At 42.2% G+C, this 12757-nt stretch overlaps 1 protein-coding gene across 2 annotated transcripts in view; it reads left to right on the top strand.

Annotated features, from left to right (window-relative positions):
- CCDC15 (coiled-coil domain containing 15) overlaps window positions 1-3597 on the top strand; it is a 30656-nt gene extending 27059 nt beyond the window's left edge. The window contains exons 8-10 of one of the 2 annotated variants that reach the window (XM_069947190.1): window positions 171-329; window positions 1803-1951; window positions 2875-3596. In XM_069947190.1, the coding sequence (XP_069803291.1) occupies window positions 171-329; window positions 1803-1951; window positions 2875-2990 (424 nt within the window). In that variant the 3' untranslated portion in view covers window positions 2991-3596. Of the gene's footprint in view, window positions 1-170; window positions 330-1802; window positions 1952-2874 lie in introns of both variants that reach the window. The other variant, XM_069947191.1, reaches the window with a different exon arrangement.
- Window positions 3598-12757: the final 9160 nt, after the last annotated feature.

The following is a 12757-nucleotide window of genomic DNA, read 5'->3' as shown; positions in this document are numbered from 1 at the left end:
TCATTATTAAACTCTTCCTCTAGGTCCTGACTAATAAAGCTGGCATGTGGCTGTAAAGCAGTGTCTAGTAGACCACAACAACTATGTCACAACCCATGGACTGAACAAATGTTGGCTGATGCATATTTGTAAACCTATCGAATTCTCATTGTAATCTCCTCTACCATCAGAATGAAGAGGGAACGGGAAACTGAACGTCTAATGGAGGAACAAAGACTGCGCCTATCTGCTCGTTCCAGTGTACTGAGGCATTCGTGTGACCTGGAGGATACCGAAAAAGAGACAACAGAGGAGAAGGAGAAGGCTCAGAAGACCAAACAATCCAACCGGTAAATCCTGGCATGGGATGCCTGGTAGTAGGCTATGAAGTGTTCCCTGCTAGGCAGCTGTGTGTTTATGGTAAACGCCCAGCACAAGTACCCATGTAGTCATTGCCTCTCCACGAGCTGCCCACATCCTGTTATGGGTATTTGGCGTTTGGGAAATTTTGCTTTTGGTTAATAAACATGACTTGAAAGAATGATTGGGTGTGGAGCGGTAAGTGGCAATCCACATCCTCAAAGGTTTTTACATTTCATTGATCATAACAGAACATTTGCATTCATTGCCGTTTCCTCCTTTACCTATTGCTCTCATTGAAGAGGGAGACACTCACAAGTAGTTACCATTAGCGCACTCCTCGGAAACATCAGAATAACTGAGGTCGCCTATTATAATCATATAGCTCGGTGAAAATGCCCAAGCTGCACCCATGATAGCGAGTAAAATATGTGACAAATACGAAGCTAAGGTCACAATTTCTGCCACCTATTACTAGTTGTAGTTTCCCCTTAGGAACAACAAACAGTGTGAACATATCCTAAGGGCCGGTTCACACTGAGTAAGAACGTCGGAATTCCGTGGTGGAGCTCTCCGCTTTGAGTGTACCGCTTTTGAGCGAATGAGAGCGCGCGCTCGTCCGCTTCCTCTCCTCTCTGCTCAAAGAATTAACATGTTAGTTCTTCGAGCGGAGAGCGGCGGCAGCGGACGAGCGCGCGTCCCCTCCATTCACTTACAGCAGCACACTGTGCGCGTCGGGATACCGCAACGTAAATCTCCGCCACGGAATTCCGACGTTATTACTCAGTGTGAACTGGCCCTAATGGGGGAAGTAATCACAGTCTGTGAGAAAAACCCCAGAACTGTGGCACTGCCTTTTGTTACGTCAAGTGGGTTGGGCTTGGTATAAAGTAGCCTCTTGCAGGGTTAATGCTAGCTTTAATAAATATGGCGAGGTGGAAGCCAACAAATTCACATTTAAGACCGGCTTTTCAACACCAGTCTTAATCCATTCCCCCTTAGTGACCTCTTGTTTCTAAATGCAGCCAGCATCATATACCGCACAAGTAAGTATAATAACAATAACAGTTTCTTGTAAAGTTCCCAATGTTTATTCAGCACAGTTCTTCTTACACATCAACAGGACACATTTAGACTAATGGCCTTTATCAACTGCATACACAACACACTATAATGAGTCAACCTAAATAGGTATCAGACGCACGCCTCGAGCACGAGCCATAACTTTGGCAACCCCCTTAAGCAATAATAATGAACGGATACAATAAATTAGCTTCAAGTCTAAATGAAACTAGAATGTGACTTTTTGGTAAGTTTGACATTTTTTACAAATGTAATTCCGCAAGAGCCATAAAATAATTAATAACTAAATTAAAAGTAAATGTCTGCATTTCGAGTTCAGATTAATTATTCTTCATTGACTGGTGTTTTATATATCTCTTTTATATCTCCTATTTTTCCAGGTATGTAGAAGCTTTACGGGCCCAGATGAAAGACAAGATGTTGTTACATAACATTGAATTGCCTCCTCTGTGCTGCTGTGGTTCAGATTTTTGGGACTCCCACCCAGACACCTGTGCAAATAACTGTATCTTCTACCAAAATCCCAAAGGTATGGCATGGTAGAGGACCGAAATGCAATGCATAACTGTAGTATTAGTATTATTTGTATATGCAGGCGGATGTGCTGTTTACAGAGTTCAGGGAGCAGAAAACAGCTCACCTGCTCTGTCACTAATATGCGGCTCTTCCCATGTCTCAGAAGTATGTATGGAAGGGTGAAAGTCCCAACCATCATCTGCCGCCATGCATGGCAACATCTTGCAGCTACTGGTGATCATATGCCAGTGTCTCTTTGCTGCGATATTATAGGGACACATCTGCCTCCTCTCTGAGGGTATACTTTTAGGATGGGGAAAGAGCAGTAGTAAGCACTAAGAAGCAGAAAGTATAAGTTGTTTTCTGCCCCCTAAGCAATGAGTTGAATGGAAAGCTACCTCCTGCAGATGGCGGCAGAGAGCTGCTTTGCATATATTAACATATGTAAGAATGCGCAGAAGAGAAATTGTGTAAAATATTTAATGAAGACCTATTTATTTTAACTTTAAAATGCAAAAACGTTTACTCAGTTTCGTCATGAAAGCATTTGCAGCCCGTGCCATGGCCTTGAGCCACATTTCAGGCAGCTGCCTTGGGTGAAGCACTAGGGAGTCATGGAAACGTGGATACAGCCATAGGCCTATGGCTATATTCATATCTGGCAGCCCTAGGGCTGCATCCAATTTCTCCACAAAGGAGGATGCCAACGCCCGGGCCTAGACAGACCTGAGCGAGCTTAAGGTTTGCTCTTCTCTACTGTTCAGCTGGAAATCGCTCCCATGTCCTCTTTGTTCTTATACATGAATGCATCACACTGTGGGGCATCCATTAATATGAGTGTATGTATAGGAGCAGAATAAATGCTATATTGTCTGTCATTACCTTTGTTCTCCTTTATGGTTTATTTACACCTTATATTTGCATTTTCTTTGGCAGCATATACCCGGGCCCTGCAGTCTGTGCTCTTGTCTCGTGACCTGTGGGAGGGATCCGCCAGCTCCAGATTCTCCGCTTGTAATATCAGTTTTGCACAACCGCGAGCTGTAAGATAATGCATAGACCAGAAGTGGTCTTGCAATGGAGATCAATGAGTTATCCATGTGGTGTGTCTAATCGATATCCTTCAGCACTCAGGGCTAACACATATGACACTGAGTGACTTGAGTATCTTTAATTTCTGATTCATAGTCGGTGAGATGTTCTGCGTCAGCAGTTACTGCAGAGTGCAGCCTGGGACGTTGCAGTGTGTTGTGTGATCTCTAGGGTTGTGTGTGTGCTGGTCATTAGACCTTTATCCGTAATACAGATGCAGAAATGCCTTTGTGTTATACCCCATGGGAAACCAGCCTTACAGTAAAGGTTATTTTCTTGCCAATCTGATGCTTTAGAATGATTTCTGTGTAATAAATATGGCTGAATTTACAGTCTGATTTTTACAGTCTCATTTATTGAAAGCTTCACCTGAATACACCTGAGTACACGGATAAACAATATCTAGATCTTTTTCTAGTTCTGAATATTCCGTACAGTTTTGTTATTTTCTGTCTCTCTTTAATTTCTATAAAAAAAATAAAAAAAAAACTATGTTTTTATATGTACCGAGCTGCTTCACATGCATCAGGTATGTCTTTTCAGTGCAAAATAAAATATCTGTTTATGAAGTGCACACCGTGTTTGTCATCTTACTATTAATAAGCTGCAGCTAACACCTTCAGGTCTGTGAAGATGTGTGATGTGCTTAGAAACATAGAAGATTGTCAGCATAAAAAGATTACTGGGTCTATCTAGTCTGCTCCTTTATTATAAGGACTTCTCTACACAGCTGTAAAGCCTAAATTCTGCAGTTTTCATACTTTTCTTTATAATCGATTTCTTGGTGCTTTATCCAGTGAAAAATGCTTTTTATCAATCATGGATTGTGACACCCGGGCGGGGTCTTGGCCCCACCCCCTCAAGTTTGGCCCAATCCGATGGCCACAAAGTGGGCAGGGTCTAGATGGAGATTACATCACAGAGGAGGCAGGGCCTATGGCACCAATATGGGCAGGGCGAAGTGACACAGTAATCAACAATAAAAAGCATTTTTCATTGGACCAAGCACCAAGAAGTCCTCATACAGAAAGGGGGTGACAGTATCACTTTAAAGAACTGCTGTAGACTAGATGACCTGGACCTGCTTACTCAATGTAGTAATTATTTTGGATATATGCTGTGGGGCAGTGCAGCCAAGTAAGGTTATATTCACACATCCCTTTTTTTAGTACCATTTATTATATCCACAATCTGCAAAAATGCATCCGTAAGGCTAGGTTCACACTGCGTTTTTGCAATTCGTTTTTAGCAAAAAAACGGATGAACAAAACTGTTGCATTTGTGTGCATCCGTTTTGATCCATTTTTCCCTTGACTTCCATTGTAAAAAAAAATCATCAAAACGAATCCTTTTTTTTTTTTTTTTTTTTGACTGACACAAAAACGTAGCTGACACTACTTTTGTGTCCGTTTAAAAAAAAACCGGATCCGTTTTGATCCGTGTTTTTTTGGGGGGGCAAACTGCATTCATCTTCACTGGACCAGCTTACATCACTTCCTGCATTTGGTCTTTCTTTTGCTGTTACTAAAGACCAAATGGCCTTAGTTATGGAGCATCGACTGCAGTTTTCCAGTAAGTGAGACACCTAGTGGCCGAATGCATAACATTATATTTCATATTAAAAAAAAAAACAGCAAAAAAATAAATGCAATAAAGCGCAAAAACATACTACACGTCCTTCCCTGATTTTAAATGTATTTATTGGTGATGACAGTACCCATTTAAATTTATATCAGTGTCTTCCCTTTCCCCGTTCTCTGTCCATTTACCATTTGTCTCTTTTGTCCACCTCTTCTCACGAGGAATGACTTCTATTCCTAACCCAGTGTTTTTGTGTTTTCCCAGCTGCTTCTGCTCCTCTTCCATCCCTTGCGTGCAGGTTAGCAGTGGGTAAGTCGTTCAGAGCAATTGTAGCGGTTTTTACACAATGTTCTTGACTACAAGTGACATAAACAGCAGTGATTGTTTGCATCCCTCCCGGCCAGGGATCGGCCCCAGTGAATGATGGCGGCTAATGAATCCAATATAATAATTAAATTGCACTCATAACATTTTATTAACTGCATAAAACCAAAACAGCCCATGTTTATTGCCTCTTATGTAAGAGCGTGTGCAAATGTGATCCAATTCTGCCTGTTCACTAAGTGCCATGGTAAATATACAAACACTCGCTGATGTCTGCAAACCGTGCAGTCACTCAATGTTAGATACCAGATCCTATACCCTATGGGTAGAAAAGGAGATAGGCATGATGATGACTCTATATTTAGGGCCCTATTACACCAACAGATATCTGACGGATTTTTACAGCCAAAGCCAGGAATGGATTTGAAAAGAAGAGTAATCTCAGTCTTTCCCTTATGATCTGTTCCCTGTTTACAATTCATTCCTGGCTTTGGCTGTAAAAATCTGTCAGATATCTGTTGGTGTAAAAGGGCCCAAAGGGTGTTATTACATGGGCCAATGGGGGCCCGATAATAACTGTAAACAAGCACATCTGCTAGATCGGCGCTCGTTTACTGTGCCTATTATACGGCCCCATAATCGTTTAACAAGAGCTGCATGGACATCGTGACCGATGTCCTTGCAGCCCTTGCTAAACTGGCTTACCTATTCATGGTCCAGGGCGCCTCTTGCGGTCTGCTTCCCGGGTCCCGCACACTGAAGCTTCAGAGCGGCCTGTCCTAACTGACAGGCCGCTCAGCCAATCACTGGCTGCGGCGGCCCTGGCCAGTGATTGGCTGAGCAGCCTGTCAGCTAAGACAGGCCGCTCTGAAGCTGCAGCACGCAGGACCCGGGGAGAAGTGGACCCTAAAGAGGAGCCCTGGACCATGGATAGGTAATGCATCTACTTTGCAAATCGCTGGGCGACAATTATAGGTCCAAACCTATATGACCGATCAGCCGATGAACGGTCATCGGCTGATTGTTGTGTTTATTACACGGAACGATAATCTACCGGATAGGGCCAATTATCGTTCCGTGTAATAGTACCCTTACTGTGCCCACTGAATCTATTGCTCCCTGTTATCAGTTTTCTAAGGAGGAGGAGGGTGACAGTCGATGAGAAAATAGGGGGAAACGAGGAGTGAGGGTTCTGCTCACAAGAGCTTACAATCTATAAGGAAATCGGGAGACACAAGGAGTGAGGGTCCTGGTCACAAGGGCTTATATCGGCAGAAGTGATGGCAAGGAAGGGGGGGAAGGGTGCACAAGGGGTAAGGGTCCTAATACACGGAAAGATTATTGTACGAAAAATCGTTATCGTTCAAATTTATTCTATAATCTTTCTATGTGTATGCAGGCAACGATCAAACGTCTAACAAAAATGTGTTCGTATGTCTTTGCAGCGGACAATAAAATCATTGATAATCGTTTGCAAATCTTTCTGTACCTACACATCATTCGTTATTGTATGATTGTTCATATACTAGATTAAATGAACGATGGTAATAACGATCAGAACGAACGACTATCGCTTCATGAATTATGGTGAGTTATTTTAGGTAGTTTCCTGTACACATGCAATCGATCGTTTATCAGTAATCGGCGAAAACGAAAAATTGTATATTTGTTGTTTTTTTTTTAATATACAAATGAAGACCACTGTAATTCCATGGTAACAGACTTCAAACAATGCCTGTGTGTAGTCAGATCGTGTAGTACTCCAAATGTATCATACAGTATTAGACACTAAGATGGGGAGTCTTAATTGCACCAATGCGTACACGAAGTGTAAGACTGAATCAATAGTTTTGCTTTTAATTTTTTCCCCTCTCCGTCTTGTCATGTTACTATACACCAGTGCTCGGCTATGGCTGCCCTTAGTCCATTCACAATGCAGACACCAAGAACTTGGCGCAGGTTCACGCTGTTCATTGGGGTTATCTGGGGATTTGACCCCCGACATCTTGGTATGAAGTTATCGTACCTTGAGCCGCTCCCTTCACTGGTGAATAGAGGCTCCATCTGTTATGTGCAATTGTAAAACAACTTCACACCTACAGCTGATAGACCCAGACAATGGAAACACAGCAGACACATTGCGTGTTGACCGTAATTCCAGGTGACTGCTCCACACCAATCTCTCAGTTCAGCAAGTTCAGTTCACAGGAACTCTGTGACCCGGAGATCTCCATCGTGTTTGGATTTTATTCAATGAGTGTCGGGGAGCCCACTATTTTTGGGTTCTTTCGGATCCTCTTGTTACACAGACAGGCTTGGCTACATGTTTATTGTACCTTTTGCATTGTGAAATCTGATGCTAAAATCCACAGCATCTAACCCATTGTGTGAGTGAGGTTTTTTGCATATATTGTGCTTTACTGGTAATCCTTCTCCTAAAAACTCACAAAATATCCATCATGTCTGCACATGAATTTAAAGGGGAGTTATTAGCATGTTAGATGAATCTAAGCTGCTGATAGCCCCCTATAGCGCCTGGGATGCCGAGGAGGAAGGTATGTGTCTTACCTTCCACCTCGGCGCTGGTCCTGCGCGAATTTTTCAGCTGGGAGCACTGCCCCACCCCCACAGTGTCATCTCGCCCTAACCTGATGATAGTTCCCCTTTAAGGCAGCATTGTGTTACTGTGTAGTCCTAGTAAACATGGTCAGCTGAGACTGCTGCCATCTCCATGTAGACTACTCCAGTACAATGTGGAGAAGTAAAATTACCAAAAAAAATTACTTCTTACTACTGTTTAACATTATGCTGAATGACTCCTGTAGATTTCAGGACCACTGGGCCACCTAGTGGACAATCTATTATTATTCACTGGAAAGAAGCTGAGGGTGCGTTCACACGTACAGGATCTGCATCAGATTTGATAACGCAGATTTGAAGTTGCAGATTCAATGCAAAGTAACTCTGGGCCATCAAATCTGCTGCGGATACAAATCTGCTGCAGATCCTGTACGTGTGAACGCACCCTGAGTGGTTTTTCTCTAATGATACTAAAGAAGGTCATACACATTGGACCGACAGGCTATCTACTGTGTATGGGGTGTCCTAACCATGCCCTGATGGCAGAAGCTGGGTGACATAATGAGACAGTGGATTTCGGCATGCCCACTAGAGGGGTCTGGATTTATTTGAGGAATCTGGAGCAGACAGGGGTTTTGATGGGTACAGAGGGGTCTGTCAGAAGCTTAGGATACTATTGCACAGGATGATAATTGTGTAAATAGTTTTATACATATTTAACAATTATTGTTTTGTGTAATGGAGCATTTACACAGACAGATTTATCTGATAGATTTTTTAAGCCAAAGCCAGGAACAGACCATAAACAGGGAACAGGTCATAAAGGAAAGATTTCGCCTCTTTTCAAAGCCATTCCTGGCTTTGGCTTCCAAAATCCGTCCGATAAATCTGCCTGTGTAAACGCACCATTAATGCAGGCAACAAGAAATCGTTGTAAATCGTTCACTCTAATTCCACATTCGTTCGTTGTAATTCTGCATTTGTTCACTAATCGTTGAGATTAACGATACATGATCTAGTTTGCAATAGTTTATTGTTAATATTTATTCCTTTGTCTAATAGGCCCCTTACTCCACTCAAAATTAGAATGCCAAAGGGTCCATTTACACAGACAGATTATCTGCCAAAGATTTGAAGCCAAAGCCAGGAATGGATTTGAAAAGAGGCAAAATCGCAGTCTTTCCTTTATGACCTGATCTCTGTTTATAGTCTGCTTCTGGCTTTGGCTTCAAATCTTTGGCAGATTATCTGTCACATAATCTTTCTGTGTCAATGGACCCAAAGTCTCTTCACACTATACACTACATTAGGCTTAAGAAAGTTTGGGTTTGTGAAGACCTGAACACTTGGGAGCAGCTAGGTCTGCCCGGAAAACATGGATACAGCCTATGGCGGAAACTGAATTTTCTGTAAGATCACTCAAGTAATCAATGTCATCAATGACCAGTATATACCATATACATACATAGAGAATAAAAGAACCCTAGGTGTAGTCATCATTTCTGTCCTCAGGATCAAAGAAATATTACTCTGCCCGCTTCATTTCATCCGTTCACTTATAATATTTCCACCCAAGACGTCCTGACGCAAATCCTTCTATCACCATGACCTTTGTTTTTTGTAAATAGAGTTTTTGTCAAAAATAATTTCATGCTAACAGGTTTGCAAATGTCACATTTTCATCAATATAATATATATACAGTGGTACCTTGGTTTAAGAGTAACTTGGTTTAAGAGCTCACAGTTTTTCAAAATTGTGACTTGGTTTAAGAGCATTGCTTTGGTTTAAGAGCTCCCTGTACTGGGTTGGAGCGCAAGTGGAGGAGGGGCATGGTCTGCATAGTGTGGTCTACAGCCCTGTACTCTGAACCAAGAAGTCTCCCTCACCTTCCAAATCATGGTAGATCCACTTCAGGCTGGGGCTTACATCAGGGGACAGGACTGTGGAGGTAATTTCTCCATAGCTGTAACCCCTCTCTCCCCGGACAGAGAGTGCTGCTATACAGTGCCCACATCTGCTCTGCTCATTCCTTCATGCTCCCTGCAGTCTCTGTCCGCCCTTGTGTTTCCCATCCTCTCCATTACTGTACAGTGACTTATAATATCACATATTCTGCTGTTTCTGAATGTTTGTTTCATCTGTTTTACATGTTATTCAGAATAATAAATCATTATTTTTGGGGTGTGGAACCAATTGTCTGCATATCAGTGATTTCTTATGGGAAAATTTGCATTGGTTTAAGAGTGGATTTGGATTACAAGCACGGGCCCGGAACGAATTATGCTCGTAATCCAAGGCACCACTGTATATATACACACACACACACAAATGGAAAAAAATATATATAAATTAATAATGCCAAATTCAAAAACATCACAAAAAAAACGAATTAAAACAGACTATGGAGAAGGGAATAAGTAAAATGTAATGAGAATTGATTCTTGAGCAGTACAAGAAAATAGGAAAATACTTTAGGAACAATCAGGGACAAGAATGGGAATGACAGTACTGAATTTTGGGTTCAGCAGCTTCTTATACCCTCTGTCCAATGATCCTAAACCTTATTAACTGTAATTGTTATAATTCCTACAACCCAGGAAGCTTCCATCCCTCTACAGCAAATCATGTAGAAGGAGACAGTGATTGTCCCATCAAAGTCATCAATCCAACAATATCCACCACACGTGACCTGCTAAGTGACCTAGATGGGGCCTGTGCCTGATTCTCCCACAACATACATACATCTAACCCTTACAACAGGGATGGGGAACCTTCGGCCCTCCAGCTGTTGCAAAACTACAATTCCCATCATGCCTTGGCAGCCGAAGCTAAAGCTTCGGCTGCCCAGGCACGACGGGAATTGTAGTTTTGCAACAGCTGGAGGGCCGAAGGTTCCCCATCCCTGCCTTACAAAGTAAAGTGCAGCATGGAATAACTATCAGATGACTTACCAAATCTAAGGCTATGTTCACATGTAGTATGCTGGCGAGTATTTTTAATTAGTATTTTTAGCCAAAACTAGGAGGGGAACGGACACAGAGAAAAACACTATATGGAAAAGCCTTGATACCAAATACTATGTTGGATCCCAGCCCTATCCTTCACTATCACATTGCTAGGGTGTAGTCAAGATTCAAGGAAATATCCAGGGTAATAAGAAACACAGCTACTTTCTTGAAATAACAGCACCACCCCTGTCCTCAGGTTGTGTGTGGTATTACAATTCAGCTCCATTCACTGCAGTTAAAGGAGAAGTCTGGGGCTGCAATTTTTTTCGGAGAAGGCGGTGGGGGGGACATCCACTAAGCCCAATCTAAGCACAACTACTAAACTGTCCCCCGTGGACCCCGCCAGCCTCTGGGATCATCTTCTCAGCCGACGTCATGACCCGGCTGATTGACAGGCCACTCGGCCAGTCAGTGTCTGTGGCAGGACGCCGCTCCAGTCACTGGCTGAGCAGGCTGTCCCATTAGCCAGGTCAGGCATTTTCCCCAATACTTTTACCCTTGAACAGATTTCTAGGGACTTCTATGGGGTCTTCAGTAGCTCTGGGTTATGCGAATATCTGTGCACATAGGGTGGATTTGCACATAACGTGTACAGTATAGATTCAGGCGTTTCTTAGAAGCAGCAGGTTCATGAAGTGATATGTCAGGAAGATGAGATGGACAGAAGCGGGAACTTCTTTTTCTTTTCTTGTGTTTCCCATTAGAAATCATGTGATTCAAGAAAATGCCACAAAAAAAGCCCCAGAAATTCAACACTTGTTTTTGTTTTGTTTTTGCCACCACAGAGCCCCTTGCATTTGAGGGGCCCAAAATAAAAAGTGCCGAAAAACACCAATAAAAAGAAATAAATTTCTTGAGCGTTTCATGTTTTTCTCTTGACTTCCAGCACACAACTGACTGTTTACCGTTTTTGTGGCGGCGAAGCCAAGGGTCCTTTTACACAGAGATTTATCTGACAGATTATTGAAGCCAAAGCCAGGAATGGAAAGATTTCTCCTCTTTTCAAACCCACTCCTGGCTTTGGCTTCAAAAATATGTCAGATAAATCTCTTTGTCTATGTAAAAGGACCCAAAGGGTAGGTTCACACTAAGGAATAGGTGAGGAATTGAAGAGGAATCCGCTCTTATTTCAGCTTGAAATTCCTCCCATAAAATATGTAAAGAGCAATGTACCATTGTGTTGTTCACAGTGCAGAATTTTCTGCTGCTGATCCGCTTTGACATGTCAATTCTTTGGGCGGAATGCTATAGAAGTCAATGGAGGCTTCAATTCTGCTTGAATTCCGCTTGCATTCTGCTCAAATTCTGCCAGAGCTGAATAGATGAGGAATTTCAAGCAGAAAACTTTCCTCTACAATTCCTTGAGCATTGCTCAGTGTGAACTTACCCTTTGACTGGATGCAAAAAGGAGGGAAAGTATATAGCAGCTTTTGTATTCGCTCCTGGAACACTGCGTCAGAAACTGCGCATAGTTTCAGCCCTGAGGCTATGTCCATGGTGTTTCCAAAACACCAGATATTCAAACTGCGTAATAGCATTCCTGTAGCAGAAAGATAACAACAAAAATATAAAGATACAAAAAAGGTATCAGTAAATTTTCCATCAGTCTTTTATTTTTGCAGTGGAAATTTTAGGCAATAGGTATTAAAGGAAAAAAAAAAGTCTTAGCGGCTTTGCACCAGTTTTAAGGTGAATGAACCAGTATTCCACGAGTGAATATTTTTTAGATGTGACTTTTTTTTAATCTGCCTTTTTTAAGTATTCACCCAAAAAATTCCATAATCCTAGATTTGCTCCCAATTTATTATTTCCAACTTTTTAAAAAGTCGCACAAAGTGGTGAATGCCTATGTCTGGTTAGTACTGAGTGAATTTGTCTGCGCAAATTTTTGACAATATTCTATTCCCAAATTCATGAAAAGTTTGCTAAATTAGTCCAATTCGAGTAAAAAAAAAAAAAAACAGACCGATGGGCTGTTTAAAAAATTGCATGTTTCAGACTCAATAGTAAATGACCCCCTTAGTTTTTCCTTGATACTTGGTCTCTATTGTAGATGAGCGAATTTGCCAAAGTTCGGGTTCGTATGAACTATCGGCTTCTGATTCCCGCTGTCTGCAGCCTCTGTAAGGCCGGGTTTACATATGTCCGGCGGTGCGGCGGCGTTTCCCTCCGGCGCAGGAGAAAAGCGCCGGAGGGAAACGCATCTTTGAACTGATCCCATTGTTTTCAATGG

Source organism: Dendropsophus ebraccatus, chromosome 12 (genome assembly GCF_027789765.1).
Source record: "Dendropsophus ebraccatus isolate aDenEbr1 chromosome 12, aDenEbr1.pat, whole genome shotgun sequence".
In the NCBI taxonomy this organism is placed as follows: Eukaryota; Metazoa; Chordata; class Amphibia; order Anura; family Hylidae; genus Dendropsophus; species Dendropsophus ebraccatus.
Note: the sequence above shows the minus strand (reverse complement) of the source record. Positions and strands in the feature narration are given on the sequence as shown.